Below are 23,918 nucleotides of genomic sequence, written 5' to 3'. Positions count from 1 at the left end.
GTGCTTTGATTACTTCTACTTTGGCCAGATATTTAAAGAGAGTTGTCTTGGCAATTGCTGGAGCCCTCCACATTTCCTTTAAGAGAGAGTCAGAAAATATGCCTTCTAGGCAGTGATGGAGATATTTCACATATGTTGCATATCTAATGTCAAATGAATGACTTCACCCAGGATAGAACATAGCTACTCACCACAACAGCACAAAAACTGTGTGTATTGGTGAGGAGGACAAGGACAAAAAATTACAAATCTGAAATGGTGCCCATTTATTGTCTACTACTGTACCTTGACCATTCACATCAACATAAGTCATACAGAAGAATCCTATTCTTTGTCACTTGCTGGATTCATTGGGTATGACAATCGCTCTACAATCTTTTTATTAACAGTGAAAGGGTTTCATGAGTATGACAACGTATACTGATAGCATGACAGAGAAAAATTTATTAAGAAGGAACAGATCTCCAGCTTTAACAAGTAAAAGTTTCATGATTATGACAATATATATTGATAAAAGGACATAGAAAAATTTATTAAGACTAATCTTTGCATTTTATTTAAATGAGCTGCCTCATGTAAGCCAGAGTTCCTACAATTAGGCAGTCTTTTTTAAAGTACACTGCAATGGAATTTACTAACCGGAAAGATAACGCTTGTTCCTTAAAAGAAAACTGAAAAGATTTGATAATTAGCTCTCAGAGGACTCCACTGGTTATTTTACAGCTGTGGAAAAAAACACTAGAGACCTATTTATTGACCTAGCTATCTGATAAATCAGAAAGAGATCAGTGTCATGGAATCTTTTTGAACAGACCACCTCCTGACACTGGGAAAGATGCAGATGAGGTCAAAACCCTCAGCTTCCTGTCTCAGAGAGGAAAAGGAGAAAAAAAGAATCTGATAAACATAGAGCTAAACAGAGTTGCTTTGGAAATCTCTAGAGATTAAGGGAGCAGGGGAAAACATGAAAAAACCAAACTTCTCTTGTTAAATGTAGCAAGACAAAACATGTATTCAATAAATACAAAAAACCCCTTCTGATTTATTTTTTTCCAGTTTGATTACACTGTCAGAACTGAGTCTGAAACATAAAAGCAGCAATGAAACATCCCTAGCAGTCAAAATTATAGCAAACATAGTCATTACCCCACTGACCAGAGCATTGAACACACTTTCAAATGTTACCACTCCATGGATGGATCAGAGAAACAGGGTTAAAAACAGAGTGGTACTCAGCACTGTTACTTAGGGCAAGTTCTTCTTTAGCCTTGGGAAAATTCTTATCTTGCCTGTCATTTTCATATCTTTAAAATGGAGTTAATACTTTCCCTTGACATGTGCAATATGAGTTCAGCAGTATTAAAGTTGAAAATAAATGTTTTAATGAGAACTTTGCAATTACCCGAGATACATACCTGAAAGTTCCCTAGGAGCTTTAACATCTTTTAGAGCTGCAATATAAGTCCTGCTTGTTGCATTTCCTTCTATTCTGTATTAAACCTCATGGTTTGTTCCCAGCAAGGACACATCTCCTGTTTTTACAGTGCCTGTGCTTTAAAATCAGATTAAATTTAGCAGTTCCATGTAAAATATCTTACAGGTGTGCCCTTACTTATTTGCATGTGCTTTCACTCTCTCTGAGGTCTTCGTACAGTAACTTGAGGAAACTGCATTTTCCAATGCCATTTTCTGTCATTCTCTGCATGAGCAGTTCCTTTCAGCTCTCTATACGTATTCCTTCTTTTCAGGAATAATAGAAATACTCAGCCTCTTTTGAGGTTGTATCAATATAACAATTCAACCTAATTGCACATTTAGAGATATTTATTTTCTTAAGCATAAACATCTGCAGAGCAACTATGCCCTGGACATGAGAAAAATGAAGTCATAGAATGAAAAGGCTTCTCCTGTTTGCCCTGGGTGATAAACATAGTAGAAGGATGCAAATCAGATTGGTGAAATCCTAATTTTGTTGCTAGCAAAATGTGAGTTATTTCACAGGGCTATTTCATAATCTATTTCTAAAAAATAGATTATTTCAACAGTCATCAAGTTGCCTAAGCCTGATAATAAAATCTATTATCTAATATTTTAAACAAAGAAGAGCCAAATGGTATTTTGCTCCTATTAATAAACTCACTGACTTAGTGAAACAGCCATATTGTCATTTATGTTTCATATTGTCATGAGTCAGAGGAAGCAGGATTTAACTGAAATGTTGATGGAACTGGAGTTCCAATTTTACTGCAAATTCTGTAACAATTATGCTTTTTTATTTCTCCCCTATGCAGAAGGATGTGTTTGATAGTAGTGACATTCATTTCAACTTTCTGTACAGGAAGAAATACTTTTAGCTTACAAATGTCCTACTCTTCAAATTAAGCAATCACTAGTCCAGCACCACTCACCATCAGATGCTTTGAATGCACTTGAAGTCCTAAGTGTTCTCAGAGCAGCTCTTCCTTGGGGAGGCCAGCTGGTGGTAGCCTAGAAATTCACTACAGCTGGTCTCAGGGATGGCTGTGGCCTGAGTCAGGTCCTTCCACCAGACATCAATTTCTGCTATGGGTTTCTGAGACTGTAGTTTCACTCTTTTGGCTTCACTGGTGAATCAGTAGCCAGAGTGTTCATGTTTCTTTCTTCCCCTGAGCTGACTTTTTTTCATGGTGCGTTAAGTCAGTAAAAGTTGGCTTATACCAAGATAAATATCAAGCCGAATAACCTGATATTAAATATATATATATATATATATATAAAGTGTAGGGTTGGTAATTCTTTAATTCCTCTGAGATAATGCAGTCATACCTCATGAGATAACGCTTGATTAAATTCAGAGGGAAAAAAACACTGGAGAATGCTTAAATACTCTCAAGCTGGTTATCTCAAGTTCTCTAATAGAAACATTTTGATTGTATGAGGACATATGCTAATCTGTGCCAGCTGTTCTGCAGTTAACTATTCCAAAAGTCTCATTCTCCCTTCTCAAGCAATTTTTTTTTTCTCTGCAGACATATTTCATGCAAAAGCTATGCTGACCTTTAAAGATGTTTTATGGTTTTGTCACAAAATATGGTGACAGTACTTATTTCTTTTAGTATTAAAAAACCTCGCATCTACAATGGTTCTTTAAAAGTGTAGCAAATGTTTAGTTATTTCTAGCTTTGTGAAGGGTAAATAACCATAACAGCTCTGTGGTTATTTTATATAGGGGAATAAAAGGGAAATATTAAGATAGTAATGTTAAGGTTTAATCAAATAGAAAAGAAGTATTATTTTTAAAGAAGTTAGTAAAGTTTCAGTCAATAATGTATCCATTTCTTTAATTCCTCACCACATTTACTGGAGATGATGGCTAATTGTTTACCTTATGGACATATGTAGAAATAATAGGTATAGAAAAAGTATTACTCTGATGACTTAAGCAATTTTCAAAAATATGACCAGTAGATATTATTTTCACAAAAATGTACAGTGTTACTTTTGCACTTTTAAGTACAGAGTATGAGGTGTATGTACATATATGTTTGAAAAAAAAATCTGTTCAAAAATTATCTTGTTACCAAGGGTCACTATGTTGCACTGGGAGTCTTCTAATATTCATTTCTCTGAGGTGTAAATCATAGTAAGATCAGTCATTTTTTAACCCAAAAAATTAGGGGATTGATTCTAAAATTAAGAGGGGCATTTCAGCTTATTATCAACAAAACATTATGATAAAGGAAAATAAAGCTAAGAAATTATATGCCTGCTTCCATTTAGGGCATAAACAAATGTGTATACTCCATTCCATGGTTGCTTTATAACTTTTGGTGACACATGCTATTGTTACTGCATCCTGTCTTCTTTTCTGTACTTGGAAGCAGACAGTGATATACCCTGGGCTGTCTATTACATAGCTTCAAAAGGCTATGAGTCACCTGGAAAAATGCAGCTGAAATAAAAGTGTGCAAACTTGATTTTTGTTTTGCTTTTAAAAGAGCTTAATAATTAAAATGGCATGTGCTTCTGCATGTTAAGATACTGAAAAACAGAACAATCAGACATTTCCATGCAAATATAATTATAAATGCAAAATGTTATCCAGACTTTGACATTTAAGGGTATACAAACATAAAATTTTGCTTAAAATTTTTAATACTTAAAGTGTACTTTACTTTACTGCAATCTACCTAAGCCGGAAACGTAGATGGGAAACTCTAATGCATACATGCTGCTTACTACTCCACAGTAATTCTTTGTTATTCTCTGGTAATTCAGTTTACCAACACTCACTGAATCTGTTCTACAAGATCATGATAATATCTCCATTGTCAGTACCTAGATTCCACCGACCTGAATTTAATTCACCAGATCATATTTAGAGACTAGTCTCACTAATTTCAGTAGCACTAATGGGGAGGAATCAGCAAGCAAATTATTCTTCTGTTAACTTGAAGGGTTGAACTACTAAAAATGCAATTCAAACAAAAGCTGAGGATTTGTGAAAATCAGACCAGCTTAACTGCTGAACTTTTAAATCTCAGTTCATATTTAAGAAAAAAAAAAGAATCCTTCTTATCTTCTGCAGTTTCTTACACTTTAGTATTATAAGATAATTACGGTATCATACTCATGACTTAAATAGTTAAAGGCTAGGAGACATAGTTCTTAATATTACTGCTAAGCCCAGAATTACCATAGTGTCACCCCTTTTACTTAGCACCAGTCTCTAAATGCATTAACTTTTAATAGTGCCATAATTTTTACTTAATGGTAACACCATATAAGCCCACTGAAGATCCAAAACTTAAACATTATGAATCTTTGGAAGCTATATATTTGGATTTCAAAGAGCTAGTAACGGCCTTCCCATGATGCTCATAAACAGTAGAGAAAATATTTTTACATCCTTTACTTCCATCAGTTCTAAGATCTATTATAATCTGTCCCATTCTTTTGTAGTTTCAGTAACTTTTTGCAGTGTTTGAAACATAAGTAATACTGCAGAAGCCTAAACTTTTCATTAAATACCCTGGTCACTGAGCTAACTGATCATATGCCTTTTTCACTTTTTCCTTTACTCACTGATTTCCCCTCAGTTTTCATTCAGCTGAGGTTTAAATCGGACACTAACTTCAGAACACATCTTGCATATTGGACCTGGGAAGAGTTTTCCTCCTGTGCCCACAGTGCCCATGTTTATACCCAGTCCAGCTGACTCATCTGTGGACAATGCTGACCAACATCTCCTTCTCAGTCTCCATGTTTCCCTGAGTCCTGTAGTTGCCTTCAAAAACTGACAGCTCTCTCAGAACAACCCAATTTTACTGCTTAAATCTTTCTGCAATTAAATAATAAAATTATTAATAAACCAAAAATGACAGTAATACTCTAAATGACACAATACAGACCTTTCCTAGCATATATAACTCAAAGTGTCAAGGAAGCAAAGTCAAAATAGACTTAGAAAAAAGATTTTCCTTCAGCACTCTTGAAAACTATGCTCAAGATTTTGATAATAATCTGCTTCATGAGAAGCATTTATTTTGCAGAAACTCTTTTGTATTTCAAACTGAGGAACTGAAAGGGGAGTTCATTCTGTAATTCTCCTTACATTTGGGATCTCTTCCTTCAAAAGGAGAACATTGTTGTGGAATTCACTTGAGGGTAGGAAGGTTGAATTAGCCACAATTTGCGATCACCGCCTGTTAGTCTTAGAGCTTTTGCAATCAATGTTACTTTTAGCCCAACTGGCCCTTCAGCCAGACCATGTGAATCATTAAGGATTTGTTTACTCAGGTGGGCTCATTTCAGTAGGAGATGTTAAAGATTTTCTTCTATTGGCCTGAAGCATGGATGAATTATGCTATGAGCCAGCTAGAATCTCTGAAAATGCTTGAAAAATATATATTTTTATTTATTTACTTCTCTTGAGTTGAACTGTTGATATGGCTTTCATACGATTAAAACATGACAATCACACCATGCTGAGTTTTCCAAACAGATACAACTAAATCCAGAAGAATAAACTTCCCCTGCAACATATTCAAGCTAATAGTCTTATTGGATACCTACTCAAAACAATAACGTTCATTATTTTTAAAATATCCCTCCAAGTTTGTTGAACATTAGTAAAAATATGTGATTTAATCCTGGCCCAGATAAACTTGTCTTTTTTAGTCTATCACCTCTTTGTGATAACTCTTTAACTCAAACTTTCTACTTGACCTGGTAAAGTCACACTTGGAAATAACATTGACTTCTGAATCTATTTTCCCATCTTTTATATGCCATTATAAGAAGTGTTTGTGTGTATATGTGCGTGTGTGTGCTTGTCTCCTGCAGCTCTGTGGGCATATTTACAATATAAATATGTTAGGTGTTAGTGTTAGTCAAAACTAGAACTTGTAACCAACCTCACGTCCCATTCGAATTGCCCAGCTCCTAATCACAGTCTGCTGCTTCCTTTGTGGACAGACACACTGACACTGATCGACTGAAGCCAGTTTGAGCAGCATGTCCTTCCTGAGTTGCTGGCACTTCTGCTGCTCTATTCCTGGGAGACAGCAGCTGTGAAAGGAAGCTGTCAATCGTCAGATCACCAAAACAACAGAGAGATGTGAAGGCATGAAGAGGTGCTGTAGGCTGAGCTGTAGGCAAGAACTCACCCCCCAGCTGGGTCTAGAGCAGGGCACAATGCTTTTCCTTCCTCCAGGCTGTCAGAGCTGAGCACTAATGCCATTACCTGCTGCAGCCTGGATAAAAATGTCAGACACAAGAAGAAAAAGGAAAAGGCTGCGACCGCAACCAAGTCTCAGCTGGACTCAAGTCCAGGTAGGGCATCTCTAGTTAACTTCTCCCCGGGGGAAGGGGCTCATGTTTCAGCTCAGGCTGTCATTTACTGCAGTTACTCCTCGTTACTCCCTTGACTGACAGTGTCAACACAGCCAATGTTTTCCAGATAAAGGTTAAGAGCTTAGGTATGATACACAATAATTTGTCAAATCAATATTACTTACGTGGTTTTTTTCCTTTAATATCTTTTTTCAACTCAGTACATCCATGTGAGCTATTTTCAGATTTTATAGTAAGAAAACCTGAGTTTTCCTTCTAATACTGATGCATACAATTTGGAGTCATATGTTTTGGTTACTGCTGATAGAGAAAGTGAAAATCATCAAACAGTCCTTGTATATGTCACATAATACTGATCATGTCTGAGCTATGTTGGGATAGAATATAACAAGGTGATGACCCCATGGAACGGTCTAGGTGCTGAATTTTCACTTTAGTTGCTATAAATTATGGGTTCTTTTAAAAAGACTATACAGTTCTATTTGGTTTGGAAGGTATTTTTCTTATCTTCCAAATAAGATTATTTGTCATATAATGTAGTATGATTCATTTACTGGAAGGCATGGATCCAGGGTATGACTGGCAAGTATGCCCTGTGTGTGAAGGCCATAAGCAAAAGCAGCAATACCTACCCAACAGCAGTACAAACACTAACTGGAATACAGTAAAGAGGTAAATCACTGAGCAAAATGCTTAGCTGCATTCAGTTACACTACCTTCTACCCAACCTGATTTCACCAGTAATTTCTGTAGATAATAATTAATTCCCATCCAGCAATGGAAAAATTAAAGACAATCCTAGTATCTTGTTGGAAGGGTCCTCAGGAGGAGTCTACTGAATCAGGAATAGATTTGAGATCAGACCAGGTTTCGTTGAACTTTACCCAGTTGAGTCTTGAAAGCCTCCAAGGATGCAGCCTGTAGAACTTCTCTCCAAAAAAAGTTTGGCTGTACCAGAATCATTCCTGGCAATCAGTCATTCATCTCACCTGCTTGTTGCTACCTGCATGTCTCAGTCAACTGCCAGCAGTTTTGACCTCACAAATGCTGTGAGGTGAAATGGCTTCAACTGACATTTATTTGCTGTCACAACAGAAAAATGCCCTGAGAATAGTGTGCTTTTCGATTCCTAGAGATGTGCTTTTTTACATCAGCTTCACCTGCAGTGAAGGCAGAGGGTTTTGTGAGTTGCTATTCAGGAGAGTCCAAGAGAGACTAAAAAATTGATGTGAGAATGGCCAGAGATGGAAGAATGTCCCTGCACTTGCATTGTGGAGAGAAAGGAATGCATCTGAACATGGGCATGGAGGGAAATAAATATCATTGCCAAGGAGAAGAAATTTTTTGTTCTGCATTTCCATGCAGAACAAAAATTTGTAAAAAAAATAATTAATAAGTTCAAGCTAGAGAAAGATTGTGATTCCATGTTAGAATTAAGCTTTTAGTACTAAGGAAGGTAACACTGGAATAAGACCTTTTTTGGGTCTTTTAGGGCAGTTTTGGTGGTTTGTAAGTAGAACTGGAGAACTATACATCAAGTTTGATAGCCTTTTCATTGAGAGGCAGATGACATGAGGTATCAAGATCACTTCCAATTGTATATTTTATGACTCCATGACTTTCTGTTTTTATCTCATGAACAGGTTATGTGTAATGTGTAATATTTATTATTGTTTAATATTTCAAGCAGTTAGTGATGATTTCAGATTAAAATAGTCACTAGTCTTGAGAAGCTGAACTTACTGCTGAAAAATCCAGTGAAGGTTAAAAATTATTATAGAAAACATATTCATTTAAACATCTATGGAAAAAACTGCAGAAGTAGCAATTATGTGGTGCAACTTTGGGCCTCTGAAGGGTTTAGGATAGAAATTAAAAAGGAAAATAAGTATTTAGAGTGAATGAGAGAAACATATAAGCTGCACACTTTTAGGGGAGAATGAATTCGAAGATTCCAAAAGGTAGTGGCAGAAGAATGAGGCTTTCAGACTAGCTTTGTATTTTGGTTCTGTGTTACATTTGGTTCCGTCCTTTGATGTGAATGAAGAGTGAACCCTAAAGGCTCCTAAAGGCTGTAGTCTACAGGCCAGTGTGTGTGTCTGAGCAAGCCCTCAATGCTGGGCACTGTGCACAGATCAGTCCCCTTAAGTAACATTTAATAGCTAGAATAATTCCAGTGTGCATAAACATATTTCAAAGGCATACATGAAATAGCTGAATATATTATAAAGAGAAGTGGAATTCCTTGTCTGAACCACAGACTTCTCCAAAATTCCACTCAACCACTTCCCACATGGTTAGACACTTAGCTTTGATGAATTTCAGACAACAATATACAGAAGACAGATGCTATTAAAGGGTCTCCGAGGTAAACAAGGGAGTTTTGGTATTTTTTTACTAAATTTGGGGCATTATCAGCTCTTCAGAATCATCTCTGCAGAGATGGTGCAGTAATTGTTGCAGAATTTTAGAAAAGCTTGCGTGACTGCAGCATCTTGGTCATTTATGTCAGGAAATATCTTAATTGTAAGATATGGTGTGTGACATACAAAGGGTGATTCAGCTTCCTTTGATTCTGTATTTTTCTCAAAACCTCTAATTACCATTCATTACTACTTGCTAAGAATTCAAAGTGCGAGAGCAAACATGATTTCAATGATTTTTTTTTTTTGAGCTATCTAGATTCTTTCTAAATGTGGCTGAAAAGGAATAACAGTTTCCTTGATCAGCATTTCCACTCCCAACATGTTTGATCCGAATCCCAGTTTTGGGGGGCTTGTTTTGCTTGTGACTAACCTTCCATGTAGTTAAATTAAGAAGTCTGATATGAACATCTAATTTTGTAATCCTTTTGTTGAAACCCTTCTATTGAGGCAAGTTCAGAACATTCAAGTTCATTGGGCATTAACCCAAACCTGAATGTCTTATTCACAAACAAAAATGTTATCCCCTTTCTGGATCAAGAGTTTTGCTACCACTTCCTCAGTAGCCAATTACAGCTCTCATAAATATCAGTGTGCAGTGAATTGTGATACAAAAGTAACCTTAGTTTAAATCTCACTGTGCAGAAGTAATTTAGTAAGAAGGTAATTGCCACTGGGACAATCCAATTTTCACATGGGAAAACCCGAGCTCTTTCCCAAGAAAACAAAGCACTGAAACGTCTTCTTCTGAATACAAAAGGTTAGCAAGGGTTTTTCTCATGCTATCGTGTTCTCTTACAAACTTCTGACATAAAAACTTTTTCTGGATTTTCTTCATAGGCTGGCAAAGCTAAAGAACAAATGGGTGAATTAAGAGACAGAGGACAGCAATTTGCTGCTGCTTTTTTGACAATACACCTCTCTTTCAAACCCTCAGCAAGTTACTAATGTACACACTCCCTAAGTTCTTGGCTTTGGTATACTGAAGAAAAACATTTGAGAAGATGTCAAGACCCTACAATATCTGTAAAATTAGCTTAACCGCACTGGCAAAAAACAAGGTCACAGTTAAGTGATCACTTTGCACTTCACGATTTAATTACAAGCTTTTTGCAAGAAAAAATAAAATTCAGTACAGCTTTTTGTCCTGCCTTTTTCACTCTTTCTTGGCCAGCACTGACATTTGTAGGGTTGCACAGAAGACCCTGATAGGCGCTATACCTTTCCCAGGGACTGTGTTCAGCTGGACCCCCAATGGCTTTCTGGAACTTTCTGGAAACCAGTACTGGTACAAGGAGAACTGAGCGATAGGCTGCGCAAATAGATGAGAGAACAGGAATTTGTTAAAACCAGGAATTTGGGGAAAATTAAAGTAACCATGTAATCATGACCTGTGTTAGATAATGATTTAGATATCTATTTTTTAAAAACTGAATTTGGAGTACAGCTATAAACAAAGCAAAGTACAAAGTTGCTAAGCAATTGTTTTCTGATCACGTCTGATTTTTGAAATACTAAACTATTATTAATATCATGTAAGGTGAAAGTATATTTTTAGTCATTGTCTACTGTAAGATTTTATGGAGGATTTATTATACAGTAGCAAACATCCATTAGAGTTTGTCTGGAAACAAGAGAGTGGATTGATTTTCAGTGCCTTCAAAGCAATAATTTACAGCTCTGTGATCTCATACACCCAGGGTGCTTATAACCTAAGAGTATGAAGCTCTGAATATTCTGATATTTGGTATCTCAGAGAATCAGCTGAATAGCCTGAAGTAGCTTAAGGGATTCAAGAGACCTCACTCACTTCTCCATGTTTGGTGTTTATTTTCCCTGTTGTTTTCTCATCCCTCTTAGTTCTAGTGACACATCTACTTTATGGATAAAGGATGTATTTTTCTCAGATTCTTGTCTTTCCCCTCAATCTGCTGTATGCTTACTCAGATAAGTGTTTGTGTCACCATCCCTAGAGATATTTAAAGGATGAGTTGATGTGGCACTTAGGGACATGGTTTAGTGGTGGACTTGAAGGGGTTGGGTTTATAGTCGGACTTAATAATCTTAATAAACTTTTCCAACCAAAATGATTCTCTGATTCTAAATAAACTGTGTCATTCAAGTTCGTATGCAAGTAGCATTCTGAGAATGTGTTACAGTGGTTTTGTTGCAGAAAACTTTCTGCCTCTGAAAGAAACAGTGCTGTTTTGAAGTTCACTGTTTCTAAACAAATTCAGTCTTATTAGAGAAAAGTTTAAATTCTCAGCTACTCTATTTGTTATGAAATGTCTGCACAAGAAAAACATGACTGTGCTGTAACTTCTGCAAGTTTGCAACAACCTTTATCATAAATTGCTACATTTGCCACAATAAGAAATTCTTTAAACAATTGTCCCACGTCTCTTGCATGAATTTATAAAAATCTTCAGTTAGTGCACTGTTTTTAGATGAAAATAACCAGATGTAGCACAAAAATATTTTAAAAGATTTCCAAACAGCTCTGCATGGAAATGACTGTCTGTCTATGCAGGAGTGCAGGAAAGTTTTGCAGCACAGCAAAGAACTAAACAAAACAACCACCCCAAAATATGTCTTACATTTTATCCACCTTGGAAATGGGATCCTAATCTCATCTTGCCATATGTTGAACACCCCACATTTCATCACATAGATTCGCCTCTTTTAGCCTCCATTCTTAATTTAACTCTTAATTTAATACATTTAGGCATTTTAACCCTCTAAGACAATAATTTCTGCTTCTCACCTGGAAGAGTGAAAAGAGTGCTTTATGGGTTTTGATTTTTATGTGGTGCTCTAATACTTTTCCCACTGAACAAAGTAGGTCCCTTCTGCAGTAGAGGAGATTAACTGGTGACACCCTTAAAGTAGGTCTTTTGCACCTAGTTTGATACCTTGATCCTGTTTGTTTCTTGATCCTGTGTGTCCTTTCAGACACGAGATTGCTAGATTGCTTCAGCACCATGAGATTCAATATGGCTGATATATACCTCTCTATATCCTCTAGATTTCCGTACAAGAACTTATCCCCTCCTTATTCTTTTTACCACCAACTGTGCAGTTCCGTTTTTTATTTTTGCCTCTTTACAGAGGTGTTCATAGTCTAGTCATGCTTCAGGGTACAGGGAAGAAAAGAGTCCTTTTATCTCAGCTTTTTTATCTTTATAGCTCAGCTTTCCTTGATTCCTTTTTCCTAATGGCCTCCTCCAGATACGAGATGTATTGGAAAATGTTTATATCTGCCACAGCAGCCTAGTGAATTTCTCATGAAAAATGCTGTACTGAGCAAGATTACTAAAACCAGAAGGATAAATGCAGACTTTTCTGTTTCTACTTAGATAGCTAGTTAACTTACATAAGCACTGGACTGATTTCAATAAGGCTATGACAAAGTCTTCCTACATTTTGCCATTTAAGATATAAAAATTCTCAGTCAACTCCTAATAACGAGCCAACCAATCTCTCTGGTTAAGTAACCAGCTAAACCCATTCCTCTTGTATGAAGAATTTTTTATGATTTTTATAGGACAAAGAAAAGTGAATAAAGGAAGTTTTCTGTAATGTGTTAACTGGACTTGAAACACTCACTGGTAAATCTTCTCCATCACCTCACCCCCACACACTCCCACACATGAATAATATGCAAATTGTTAAGGTATGATTAACAAGGGCATTGTGTTATATATTTTAATAGGCTGGTTTTTTCATTTATTGATGTTACAGTCATATGAATGGAAAGATATCTTATCCAAAAAGACTGAGTTGCAACCTGTATTCTCAAAACTGTTCATTTACTAGGGTAGCATGAAAACCATTTAGGACAAAAACTCCTATTTCTCACTTATTTAGAATGTGCAGAGATTTGTTTTAATTCTCGTGTCTGTATTAGGCATGATTCAAAGGCCATTGCAATTGTGGGAAGAGCTGCAATTGTTTTAAGAGGCTGCTCAATACTACTCTTGATCTGTCTTCAGGTATTGCAGGGTAGAGTGTCAGTAACAGACTTTACATAGACACCAAGCATTTCCTAGATTCTATGTTTTCACTGGTAAACTGGAGGACAAACTAGACTTTGTATTCGTTCTTCTTCCTCCACTCCCTTTGTGCTGTTTGGTGCAGTGCAAAACAGAAACAATTTGGTTTGCTTTCAATTTGTAAACAATTCCTCACTTCCATGTTTGAAATGCACTAAATTATTAAGACATATAAAGTGTGAGTACACAAAGCCATTCACTTATTGGTGTATTTGTAACACATACCAACAAACATGTATCAAAGCTAAGTTTCATGTCACTGATGCGGATTTAATTGCTGATTAATAGATTGGTCTCTATTTTTCCTCATTTCAGTCTTTGATTTACAGTATAATAGAAAAGAAACCAGATCACTGAAGTATTTTCTTGCTGAATTATGTACAAAATTTCTAGATCTGAGGTACTTTTTCAATGATAAAAAATGTAACATTAGTTATCTATCACTCACATTCACATCACATTTCTATTTCAGTATTTCTCCAGTCTAATAACTAGTGTTCAGATTACTGTTAAAATATTCTCCACAAAGCAGAAGTCTTCCCACTCACAGCAGACAGAAATAGGGTCCAATAAAGGTAAAGATATGCTTTTTTGCTTACTTTGTAAGTAATAATCATTTAAGTATAGTCATAAAAGGTGATTTTATAATAATTACAATGCTAATTTAGAAAATATCAAGAAGAACAAAGCTCAAAAGTAACTGAATTTGTTTATGCTGGAAAGAGCATGATTAATTAGATTATGTTTACTGATTCTTTTCTCCACCCAGTGAACAGAAATTACATTCATATTGTGCTCTGTGTCTCTGTGGAATTTGATTTTGGCAAATTTCTGTAATCATAATCCTGGTATGATGCTAAGTCCGGAATGCCTGCTGGGAGCTGGATGTCATCAGACTGGCCACTGTGATCAAATGTAACTTCAAAGACAACAGGATTTCATACATCATTTATGCTTTATGAAATTGTAGTGAAACTATAAGATAATTATGTTCTACATTGGACAAGATGTACCATTTTGAGTTGGTTAATTTTACATTTGTTCTTGCTTCTCTTAGTTACTGGAACTAGTGCCACCAATTATTTGCTTTAGTATTACAGGAAAATTGGTATAATTATAGTGTAGTAATGGCAGTCTGAGAAGTCTATGTTTTCCATTAATAGCTACCTGTGGTAATAGAGCATTAGCTAGAAAATTATCCTGATTGACTCAGTTTAATACAGAGCTGTTCTGTTTCAAGAACAACCACTTCAGAAGTGACTGCTGTGCCATCCCTGTTGAGTTAACACAGCTGTTCAACAATGATTCCTCGGATTGTTTTGCACCAAGGTTTTTGAGTGATCTTCCATTTCATCAATAACTAGTTGATAAATTTCATCACTAAAACATCTCTGCTAGACAATTTACTCAGCTGACATGAAACATAGAAAACTGGAATGCTAAAAACCCCCTAAAATTAGTAAATAGTCTATGGGTTGAGTATGTGTTTAGGCAAAAAAACAGCTGTAGAAAGGAAATGACTACAAAGGAACACTTTTGTTTGGATTAAATTTGCTTTGAATGTGAAAGATGTCAAGTTTTAGCAATGGAAATCGGGTTAAGTTCAGGAGACGGTATCTGTGAAGAGCACGTGGGTTTGAAAGACCTTAGAAAAGTTAGACAAATTGAGATGCTGTACCTCAGTTCTAGTGCTGAAATCTCCTTGTTCTTATAACTTATCAGTTGGTTATATCTGGATTTTTTGTTCCCTGTAATTTTTCAGCACATTTTATTCTTTTTCCAAGAGTGCAGCACTATCCCTGCAAGCACTCTGCTCTACAGAAGGAGACATATTTTTTGCCTAGAAGTAGAAAAGGATTGGTTTTGTTGAGACAACATGTTATTCAGGGATTGGTTTTCTAATATGGTTGGGGTTTTCTTACATTTTTCTGAGGATACAGTGGTGAAAATCAACATTAAACTTTACATAGAAATCAGGGTCTGAAAACTTCACTTTTATAAACATAACTTATTTGTGTGTTTAACAGAAGTGAAAAAGCACATGTATACTAGTGCTGTTGAACACTTTATATTTGCAAAAACTGATCAGTGATCTAAAGTTCTTGTAAGGAAAATGAGAAGAGAAGCTTTTTGAGAAGAAAAGCCATTCTCTCAACAGCAAGTGTGAATGTGTAGATGAATATCTGCAGGAATATATGAGCATGCCTCCTCACCTGTGGTGTGTACACAGGTGTAGGCCTACATTATTGGTTCCATTTTCTGTCTGTTCTATCTATTAGTTCAAATATTATTTATAATAGTAATCTTACTGTGATTTTTCTGGTGTCTAGGCTTGTATCTCATGTTTAAAAGGAACAGAATGCTTCACCATGGGTTTTAATGTTCTCTGCCTGCAATCCTTCAGCAATGAATAGGACTCTAATCATTGAATCATAGAGTGGTTTGTGTTGGAAGGGATCTCTAAGATGGTCTAGCTCCAAATCCCCTGTCATGGGCAGATTTATGGTACAGTATAGCATAAAATTTAGAGAAAGATAAAATTCTCAGGTATTTTTCAAAGTTTGTGAACTCTACAGTCCAATGTAGAAGGATGAAAATTACAACTTATTTACATATCTGCTAGTAAAAAATCATCAGACTAGACTCATTTAAAAACTGCATAGTTTGCATTCATCATTTGTTTCTTCCCATGAAAACCTTTATAGTATTAAATCAGTGATATATAATAAAATTCTCTTTTTTTTCAAAAAGGATTTTTTTAGCAAGGAAAGACAAGAATGAGTAATTTAATGCCATCTGAAATATATAGCATTAATATAAGATTTTAACTCAGTCCAGCTGGCTGCAGATCAAGAATACCAGGCAAAACTCAGCCAGCTCTTTCCATAAATGATCTCTTTCTTTTGTGGGTACTCCAGCTCGCCTTGTCAATTGCGTAAAAATCTTTCCTCTAAAATCCAAGTTTTCCTTTTCAAAGCAATTATGAACATCTTGACACAAGAGTATCAGGAAGGAGGTGGTGCCCTGATGGCCCTAGCAGGGAAATGTTTACAGTGGGATGTTCTCTCCCCTCCTTAACCACAGAGGACTGCACTGGCACTGGGAGGGTCTGCTGAGTCTGGAAATCAGCAGATGCTTTCAAAGGGAGAACCTCCAGGGAAGGGGGAAGTGACTCAATCCCCCTGAGGGTATTAAGAGAGAGCATAATCTTAGTTTTTGAATAACAATTTGTTCTGTACAAAATTTTTACTATGAAAATTAAAACAGGTCTCACACTTAACAGTCTACACCCTTTTCAAAAGTGTCCTTTGCTTCAGCTCTAGTCAGCCAAAAGAGGTATGTGGGGAAAGGGACTGCAGTAGGGACTGTGTGTGCGATGCGAAACAGTGGCTAGAGGGGAAAGGCGAAAACACACTCGGAGAAATACAGGGTTTAAGAAAGCAAGGAAGTGAAATACATCCAGTTCCATTTTTCCATGCCTGGATAAAACAGAATGGATATATTAAATCCAAATTTAGGGTCATACCCTTTAATTGGTTTCTTCTGTTTGAGTTGGTTAAAGTAATTGTAATGTATTGCTAGTATAGGGATGAAATTCTTGAAACCATAAATAAGAAGGAGGGGGTAAGTTCTTTCTAGAGATACTCTGATTAATGCTGCCTTCATACAGGGGCTTTTATTCATCGAGTGTTCAAAATCAAAATTATAACATGCCTTGAGAATATTATATTCAGAAATTTTCAGGTCTTCTCACACATTGTAACTTGGTGGTAAAAAGACACACACTCACTTGAAGACATGGGAGTACATAGTGGGAAAATGTAGTGTTATTTCTGTCAATAATGATATGAGCTCCAAATTCACAAAACCTAAAAAATCTGGCTAAATCTCATTTGCAGGCATGTTCTCAAAAATATTTTCATTCTATTTACATTGTTTGCTGATGATAGCAACAGGACTTGTAGACTGTTTTCCTTGTAAAAACATTTGGGGATTTATAATTTAGGCAATAATTCAAATAATTCAAGCATCCTTCATTCTAGGAAGAGTTACAATGTTTTCTGTTCTAAACATATGGATATATTCAAATTTAATTAGCTTCTTTATCACACCAGTGAGGATACAGATTAAAAGAAATATTGTTTTTTCCAGTTCATGACCTAAAGTATTTCCTCCTTGTGTGGAGACATGTTAAAAATAAAATCTCCAGACAAATAACATATCAAGTTTGGCCTACTGTTTATATTTGTTCTGCATGCCTGAATTGCCCTATGCAAATGCCTTAGGGCAGAAATTAAGGTTGTAGGGGCTTTCTTTGACCAGACATCTAATGCCCAAGTTTTGACTTCATAATGGTAAAGGTAGGATTTTTGTATAATTCTATATATGTAATTTATATTTTTGCATTCTAATTTGGAAAGTACATAGCTACCAGTGGGAAATAATGTGAAAAAACGGGAAGCAAAGGAAATACTGTGTTTTCAAAAGAAAACAAATTAATTGCTAATACCTTGCTGCCTATAGATTGTATCATACCTCAGTAATAAAATCTTAGAATATACATAAAAGGGAAGTACAGAAAAGATAAGAAGGTTATAAAGCTCTTGGAAATTCATTGGAGACTATAAAGGCTAAAACTGTCTAAACATAAATTAATCTTATAATAATATTTTTCTATGTGTTGTGATGAATTTCCAACTCAGGATTAGCCTTTTTTACTTTATGTGTTATTTTTTTTTTGTATAATGCTTAGACTTACATATATGCAAATTGATAATGCCCCAGCAAAAGAGGTGTTTAGTAAGTTGTAAAAGCAGAAACTATAGAAAAAATACTAAGTTTCTTGTGTTGATGTGAACATCAGCCAGAACCACAAAGTTAGGTTTTAGTAAATTAGTAAATTCCATAATGATAACATTAGATAATATTATAGTTTTTTGAAAGCAGTGTTTCCCTGCAAAGCCAGCACATTATGTCAAGACTGAGGACTATCACTTTGAACAATATTTTGCCACCTCTTCATTTCAGCAGATTCTTCTCCAGCATTCTCAATCTGCTGCATACAAAGCAAGTTTATATTATTTTGGCAGCATGAATCAAACAATTTGCTAGGGGAAAATTCTCGTTTGTTTGGTTGGTTTGGGTTTTTTTTGTGTGTTTGAGTGAAATACCGCATATCTCTCTAGCCTGAGAAAAAAACCAAAACCAAAACCAACAAACTTAAAACCCCCACCCAGCCACCACCACTTCCTTTGTTGTGGCATGGCAATGAATTTCTGATTTTTTAAGTCCAATGTCAATATTAGGTTGATTAGCTTTTACAGTGGTGTATTTCCAAGCAAGACCAATAGAAATAAAAACACAGTGAGGGGACTGTGTAGGAAGCTAGTTTAGTAACAGCACTGGCATCCTCTGGATGTGTAAACTGGTGACAGTCATGACTGCTCACCATGGAGAACATAGTCCTTGTCACAAAGGAGATCATGTCTACTCTGTGAGCAGAGACTCAGCTGCTCCACTGGGCCTTCTGTATGCATGCAGATTAGATGAAATAACTGTTCTGTCATTTGTAATCCTCAGGTATCTATTTAACATCAGTTAAAATTATGTTAGATGTTAAAAGATCCATACAATGGCAATAAATCATTTGGGACATTGTGTTTTCAATTTGGAAGAAAGTAAAACAACCCATTCTGGTGATTTCTGAGGTATTTTGAGTGATATTCTCTTATCATCTTTCTAAACTCAGTTCAAAGTCATCACAGGATCCTGCAAATTCAGCAGCTTTTTTAGAAACTCTTTGCATTGTACATTGTTTATAGCTCTGCTATGGACCGACAGATTTGTATTTCTACTTGTCTAAGATTTGGTTATGTAACCATCACATCTGTGTTCACCTAAAGATCATGTAGACTGTGGTTTATATGATTATTTTATCTATATGTATCCTTTAATTCTAGCAGGAATCATCTAATTCATGTTTTGCAATGCCTTTGAAGCAGTCTACAAAAATCCTGCTAATAGAACCCTACCAAGAGAAGTCTCTGTATAGCCTGAAAAATGGTTTAGTGACTATAAAATAAAAGGCTAATTCAGACACCTATATTACCTACTTTTTGGGCACAATGATTCAATTGTAACATCTTTGCATCTATTTCTTGAGAAGGATTTAAAAAATATTATTTCAAGTGAGTTAACGGAACTACGTATTTTCTAAATTCAAATTATGAAAATCCATACAGGAACTAGTAGGAGTTTTCACAGTCCTGAATTTTGAGGTAGGCTAGTTATCTAACCTTTGTGGTAAGTCTCTATATCAAAGGGAAAGGGAGGAACTCCTTGTGAGCATTATTTAGTTCATCTAATTGAAGATCTTGCTTTGAGTTGCACTTTTGAGGATCTGCTCTGCCTCCTTTTTCTACAGAGTATAGAGAAATTGGCTACATAAACTAGATGTTTGGGGCTGTGATGTGAATACCCCCTCATCCAGCTCTCTCTCCAGTCAGAGGATGTCTGATGCTGTGTTCACTAGTACCCTGATGTACCTCATGTGTATCAAGAATTCCCAACCAAGACAGAAATCTCTACTACAAATCAACAGAACATAGTTGCACTACTGAGTTCCACAAAGAAAAGAAGTTGGGGTTATCCTCAGCTGGAAAGTGGCCTCTTTGAACTTGTCGCCTGTTTCCATGGCAGATTAATCTTAAAGTTAATTAACTTGGGGTGAATATTTTGAGGAGTGTTTAGAATCTGTAGCTGTTTTGAAAGTATGTGTATCCAGGTAACGATACATTTATTCCAAACAATTGTGCTGTTAAAAAATTTAATTGCTATAATGGATGTATACTAAATATTAATATAAAATATTTTTCAGCATTGCATTCCATCAATACTCAGTAAGATGGTTACAAAAAGCAGTATTTTTTTTTTTTAATATTTCTGCTTATTGTTTAGTGTGCTTTCCTGGTAAATAAAGCAACAGAGTTTTCATAATTTAAGGTTATTCTTTCCAACTGGTACCATTTCACATTTAACAGTTGTATTTTCTGTTCCATAGGAAATAACAGAAGATCGGGATCGTTCACGACTGGATTCAATGGTGCTGTTAATTATGAAACTGGACCAGCTTGACCAGGATATTGAAAATGCTCTCAGTGCAGGCTCTTCCCCATCCAGCACCCCGACATACAAACGGAGGCATATACCTGTAATCAATTTTTATTATTATTATTATTCTAAATAGAAACTTTTTTTGTTTCACATTTTTCTTTTGTCCTCACATTTTTCAGATCCTTAGTTTAGAACTAAAGCTCTTTTTTGCGAAGAATTTGACTTGTAGTTTTGGGGTTTTTTTTGTGTATATGTACATGTTTTGAAGGCAGTAATATTGCCATCCATTATTTCCTTTTGGCATCCTCTCATAAATGAGAGCTTCAGAACTTCCAGAGAAAACAAAGGGAGATCAACAAGATTCAGAAAATGTCTGGCTCTCTAATTATCACCTACTGTAAATGGAGAGTCAGCACAGGCTCAGGGTCACACCAGTCTCAGAACATGAGCATGTTTCATTTGACATTACATAGAACTGAAAGTAAGTCTGAGCTACAGGTCTTGTTTTTCTGCTAGGGGAAGGCAAAAAGTCTTTTGTCATTCAAAGTAATATTCTGGGCAGGACTTGAATTATTTAATGTAGGGGGGTTTTTTATTCACTTGAAAGGATCATTCTTTGCTGAGAATAATTCAAAAGGAGATGGGACAGCTCGCAAACACGACTGATGCATTCTCTTTTTTTCTGTAAAATGTTTACACATGTAACTCTGAAAAACATGAAATGGCTGAATGGCTGATCCAAGGTATTCTTGTGCAGGCTTCTTGTTAATTTCACCCACATGTGCTGCAGCTGTTTTTCAGTTCAAGAAACCTGAGAAACACTGCCCCAAGATCTCTAGACTAGCATTCGTATCTTTTTTTTTTTTTTTTTTTTTTTTTTTGGTTAGTGGTATTTTCTTTTAAATAACAAGGAGTGTTTCCTTTGAAAGCCAGGCTTCATTATTGCTAAGTGAGTGGTGTGTAGGTGAGAAAAGCTGTATTTCACTGGGTTCAAGCAGCTTAAAATTATATAAAGTGTCATTTTTAGAGGAAATCACATAATTTCACTTTCCCTCTTTAAACATTTTCCCACTGAATATCAATGTTCTCACAGTATCTCCTTAAACACACTGATGATACAGGAAACCTGAAATACAATGTTGACATCTGTTCTCTATATCTCACCAATCCATGCCAGCACTTTAGCTAATTTCTTACAGCAATAAAGAGAGCAGAGGCCATGTGTATGAGTAACCCTGCCTGATAATCAGAGCTGGTACCAGCTCCCATGCTGCAAAGCAACTGTGCAGAAAAACAGCTTGCATCAAACATGGAATATATGCTATCTATGGACAGTGATTTCCTAGGAATTTTTGAGCATTTGATTTTTGTGGACCAGAAGATCAAAAGACCTGGTTTTCAAGATATATAGATATTGAGTTTAGGCTCATATTTATTTTATAGTAAGAAATCATTTGATTTGCAGATCATGGTTCTGCACCGTGGCAGCCTAGCTCTGCTAACTAGAAATTTTTGAGAGCAGCTGTAGCCAAATTGACCGTTCCATGGCTCTGCTGCATTTCCCAGTGCTTCACATTGCAGATGACTCACTGGCAGGAAATATCTGACTCAAATACTTGGTCCTACCAAGAGTCCAGTTTTGTCCCTAATTTCTAACCCTTTTCAGAGCACCACATGCTCTTGTACATGGCGTATAGGCACCTGTCTAAATGGCAGCTTTGGCTTGGCAGACCAGAGACTTAACTGGAGCTAACAAATCAAAAGGTGCTGTATCTTTTCAGATCGGGAGCAGAACCCCTGAAATGACTCTGCCCCGTACTACACCTATTCTAGGAACCTAGCATAAGGAAACTGAGGATTTGTCTGCACGGGGTTTTCTGGGATTAAGAGTTCAGGAGATTTTTTTGCATCCTGTGTAGCTGTATTCATGCAGGCTGCACCTCATCTAATAATCCTGACAGTATATGGCTGGTTCCACACATAGCCAGTGTCACAATTTATCTGCAAACAGTATAATCCCTTGCCCTCACCCTATGCAGTAAATCAAGCATGTGCTAAATTTTTACTTCCTCAACAATAAAACATACAGTATATCTTCTTTTTATTCTCAGAAAGAGGAATGTAATCAGTGTCATTAAAAGTTAGGGCATTTTAACCAGAGATGGTATTTGGATGATAAGTGTCTGGTGATTCAAAAAAACTGAGGAGCTGTACCTCTGAATTGTATAAACTGCTGGAGGGTGAAGTCATTTCATCTGCGTAATGGCTTACAGATGTTCACTAGCTGCAGTGCTGCAGAGACAGAAGGTGGGAGCACACAGGAAATACTAAATATTGGAGGAAAATGTCAAACTTCCGCATCCCTTAACTGATTTTTCTTACCTTGCTTTCTACCATGTAGTTTTGATGTTAGTAGTGATTTATAATTTCAGAACAGCAGCTAATGCAAATCGCCACATTGAAAAAGACTGCAAGCATATGTATTTAAGTGAACTTGCCTAAATATTTTCATTATTTAGCAGAAATATGATTTTATTTCACATTCACATTTACTAAAGAGACTCGCAAAACTTTTCTACAGGATGTTGAATCTGGTTCTGAAAGTGGAGTGGATGTTGCTTCAGTAAATCACTCGCAGACCAACTTGTCTTCTAATATCCATGCTCCTGACCTAGCTTCTCCCTCTTCAGTAGCCAGCTCTGGAGCTAAACCAAAGGCTGGGGTGAGTACAAAGGTTGTTTTTTTTAAAACTTCTCTCATGATTCCAGACTGGAAGTGAAATTTAAAAAAAATTATACTATTCATTACTTGGATTGTACAACAGAATGTGTGTGACACTGAGGAAAAAAATGAAAGTGGTCACAAAGTGCCATTTTAGTGGCAAACAATACAGGAAGTTTCACATTTAAAAGCACACTATTAACAGCTGATGATTACAATAAGCTGTGTTTTTATATGAAAAAAATAATTTAAGGGAGCTATTCTATTAAGGAAGATGAGTTTTTCTGAAGTGGCATCACTCAGAACATTTCCTAAATCTCATGAAGGATGCTGCCAGAGAAAAATTGTGGCTGATTTATGATGTCCAAACCCAGTCATCATGATCTTCTTGAAGGTATCTACTACCCTACTCATCTGAGAGTGTCATTCTAAGGCAAAATTTGGTGAGTGGTTTCAGAAGCTTCCTTAGGAGCAGAGGGGAACCTCTGAGGCAGAGACACTTTTCTGCTGGTCCCAGTGCATGCTAGGTGGTGAGGAAAGGCTGGTCTGAGAGCTCAGATATGGCAAGGAACCTCCCTCTATATTCATTCATAGATACACAGAACTATGAGAAGCATGGTTCTTTCTTTTGCTGTTTTCTATATTTTGAAGAATTCTTCTTCATAGTGTTTCAGCCATCAATGTGTGCAGAAATGTTCAGATGCCCTAGAATCTCCTGGTATACTATCTGTTCCCTCTTGAACTTGCTGTTTCCACTGCCTCAAGAAACACAGAA

General features: G+C 36.1%; 1 protein-coding gene across 4 annotated transcripts in view; it reads left to right on the top strand.

Moving 5' to 3' along the window:
- DLC1 (DLC1 Rho GTPase activating protein) overlaps positions 1 to 23,918 on the top strand; it is a 244,427-nt gene that overhangs the window by 64,432 nt on the left and 156,077 nt on the right. For all 4 annotated transcript variants that reach the window (XM_038136748.1, XM_038136747.1, XM_038136746.1 and 1 more), the window contains exons 3-4: positions 20,370 to 20,519; positions 23,004 to 23,144. In XM_038136748.1, coding sequence (XP_037992676.1) covers positions 20,370 to 20,519; positions 23,004 to 23,144 — 291 coding nt within the window. The remainder of the gene's footprint in view (positions 1 to 20,369; positions 20,520 to 23,003; positions 23,145 to 23,918) is intronic.

The sequence above is a fragment of the Motacilla alba genome, chromosome 4 (genome assembly GCF_015832195.1).
Source record: "Motacilla alba alba isolate MOTALB_02 chromosome 4, Motacilla_alba_V1.0_pri, whole genome shotgun sequence".
NCBI classification, from domain to species: domain Eukaryota; kingdom Metazoa; phylum Chordata; class Aves; order Passeriformes; family Motacillidae; genus Motacilla; species Motacilla alba.
This window is presented reverse-complemented; position numbering and strand designations above follow the sequence as displayed.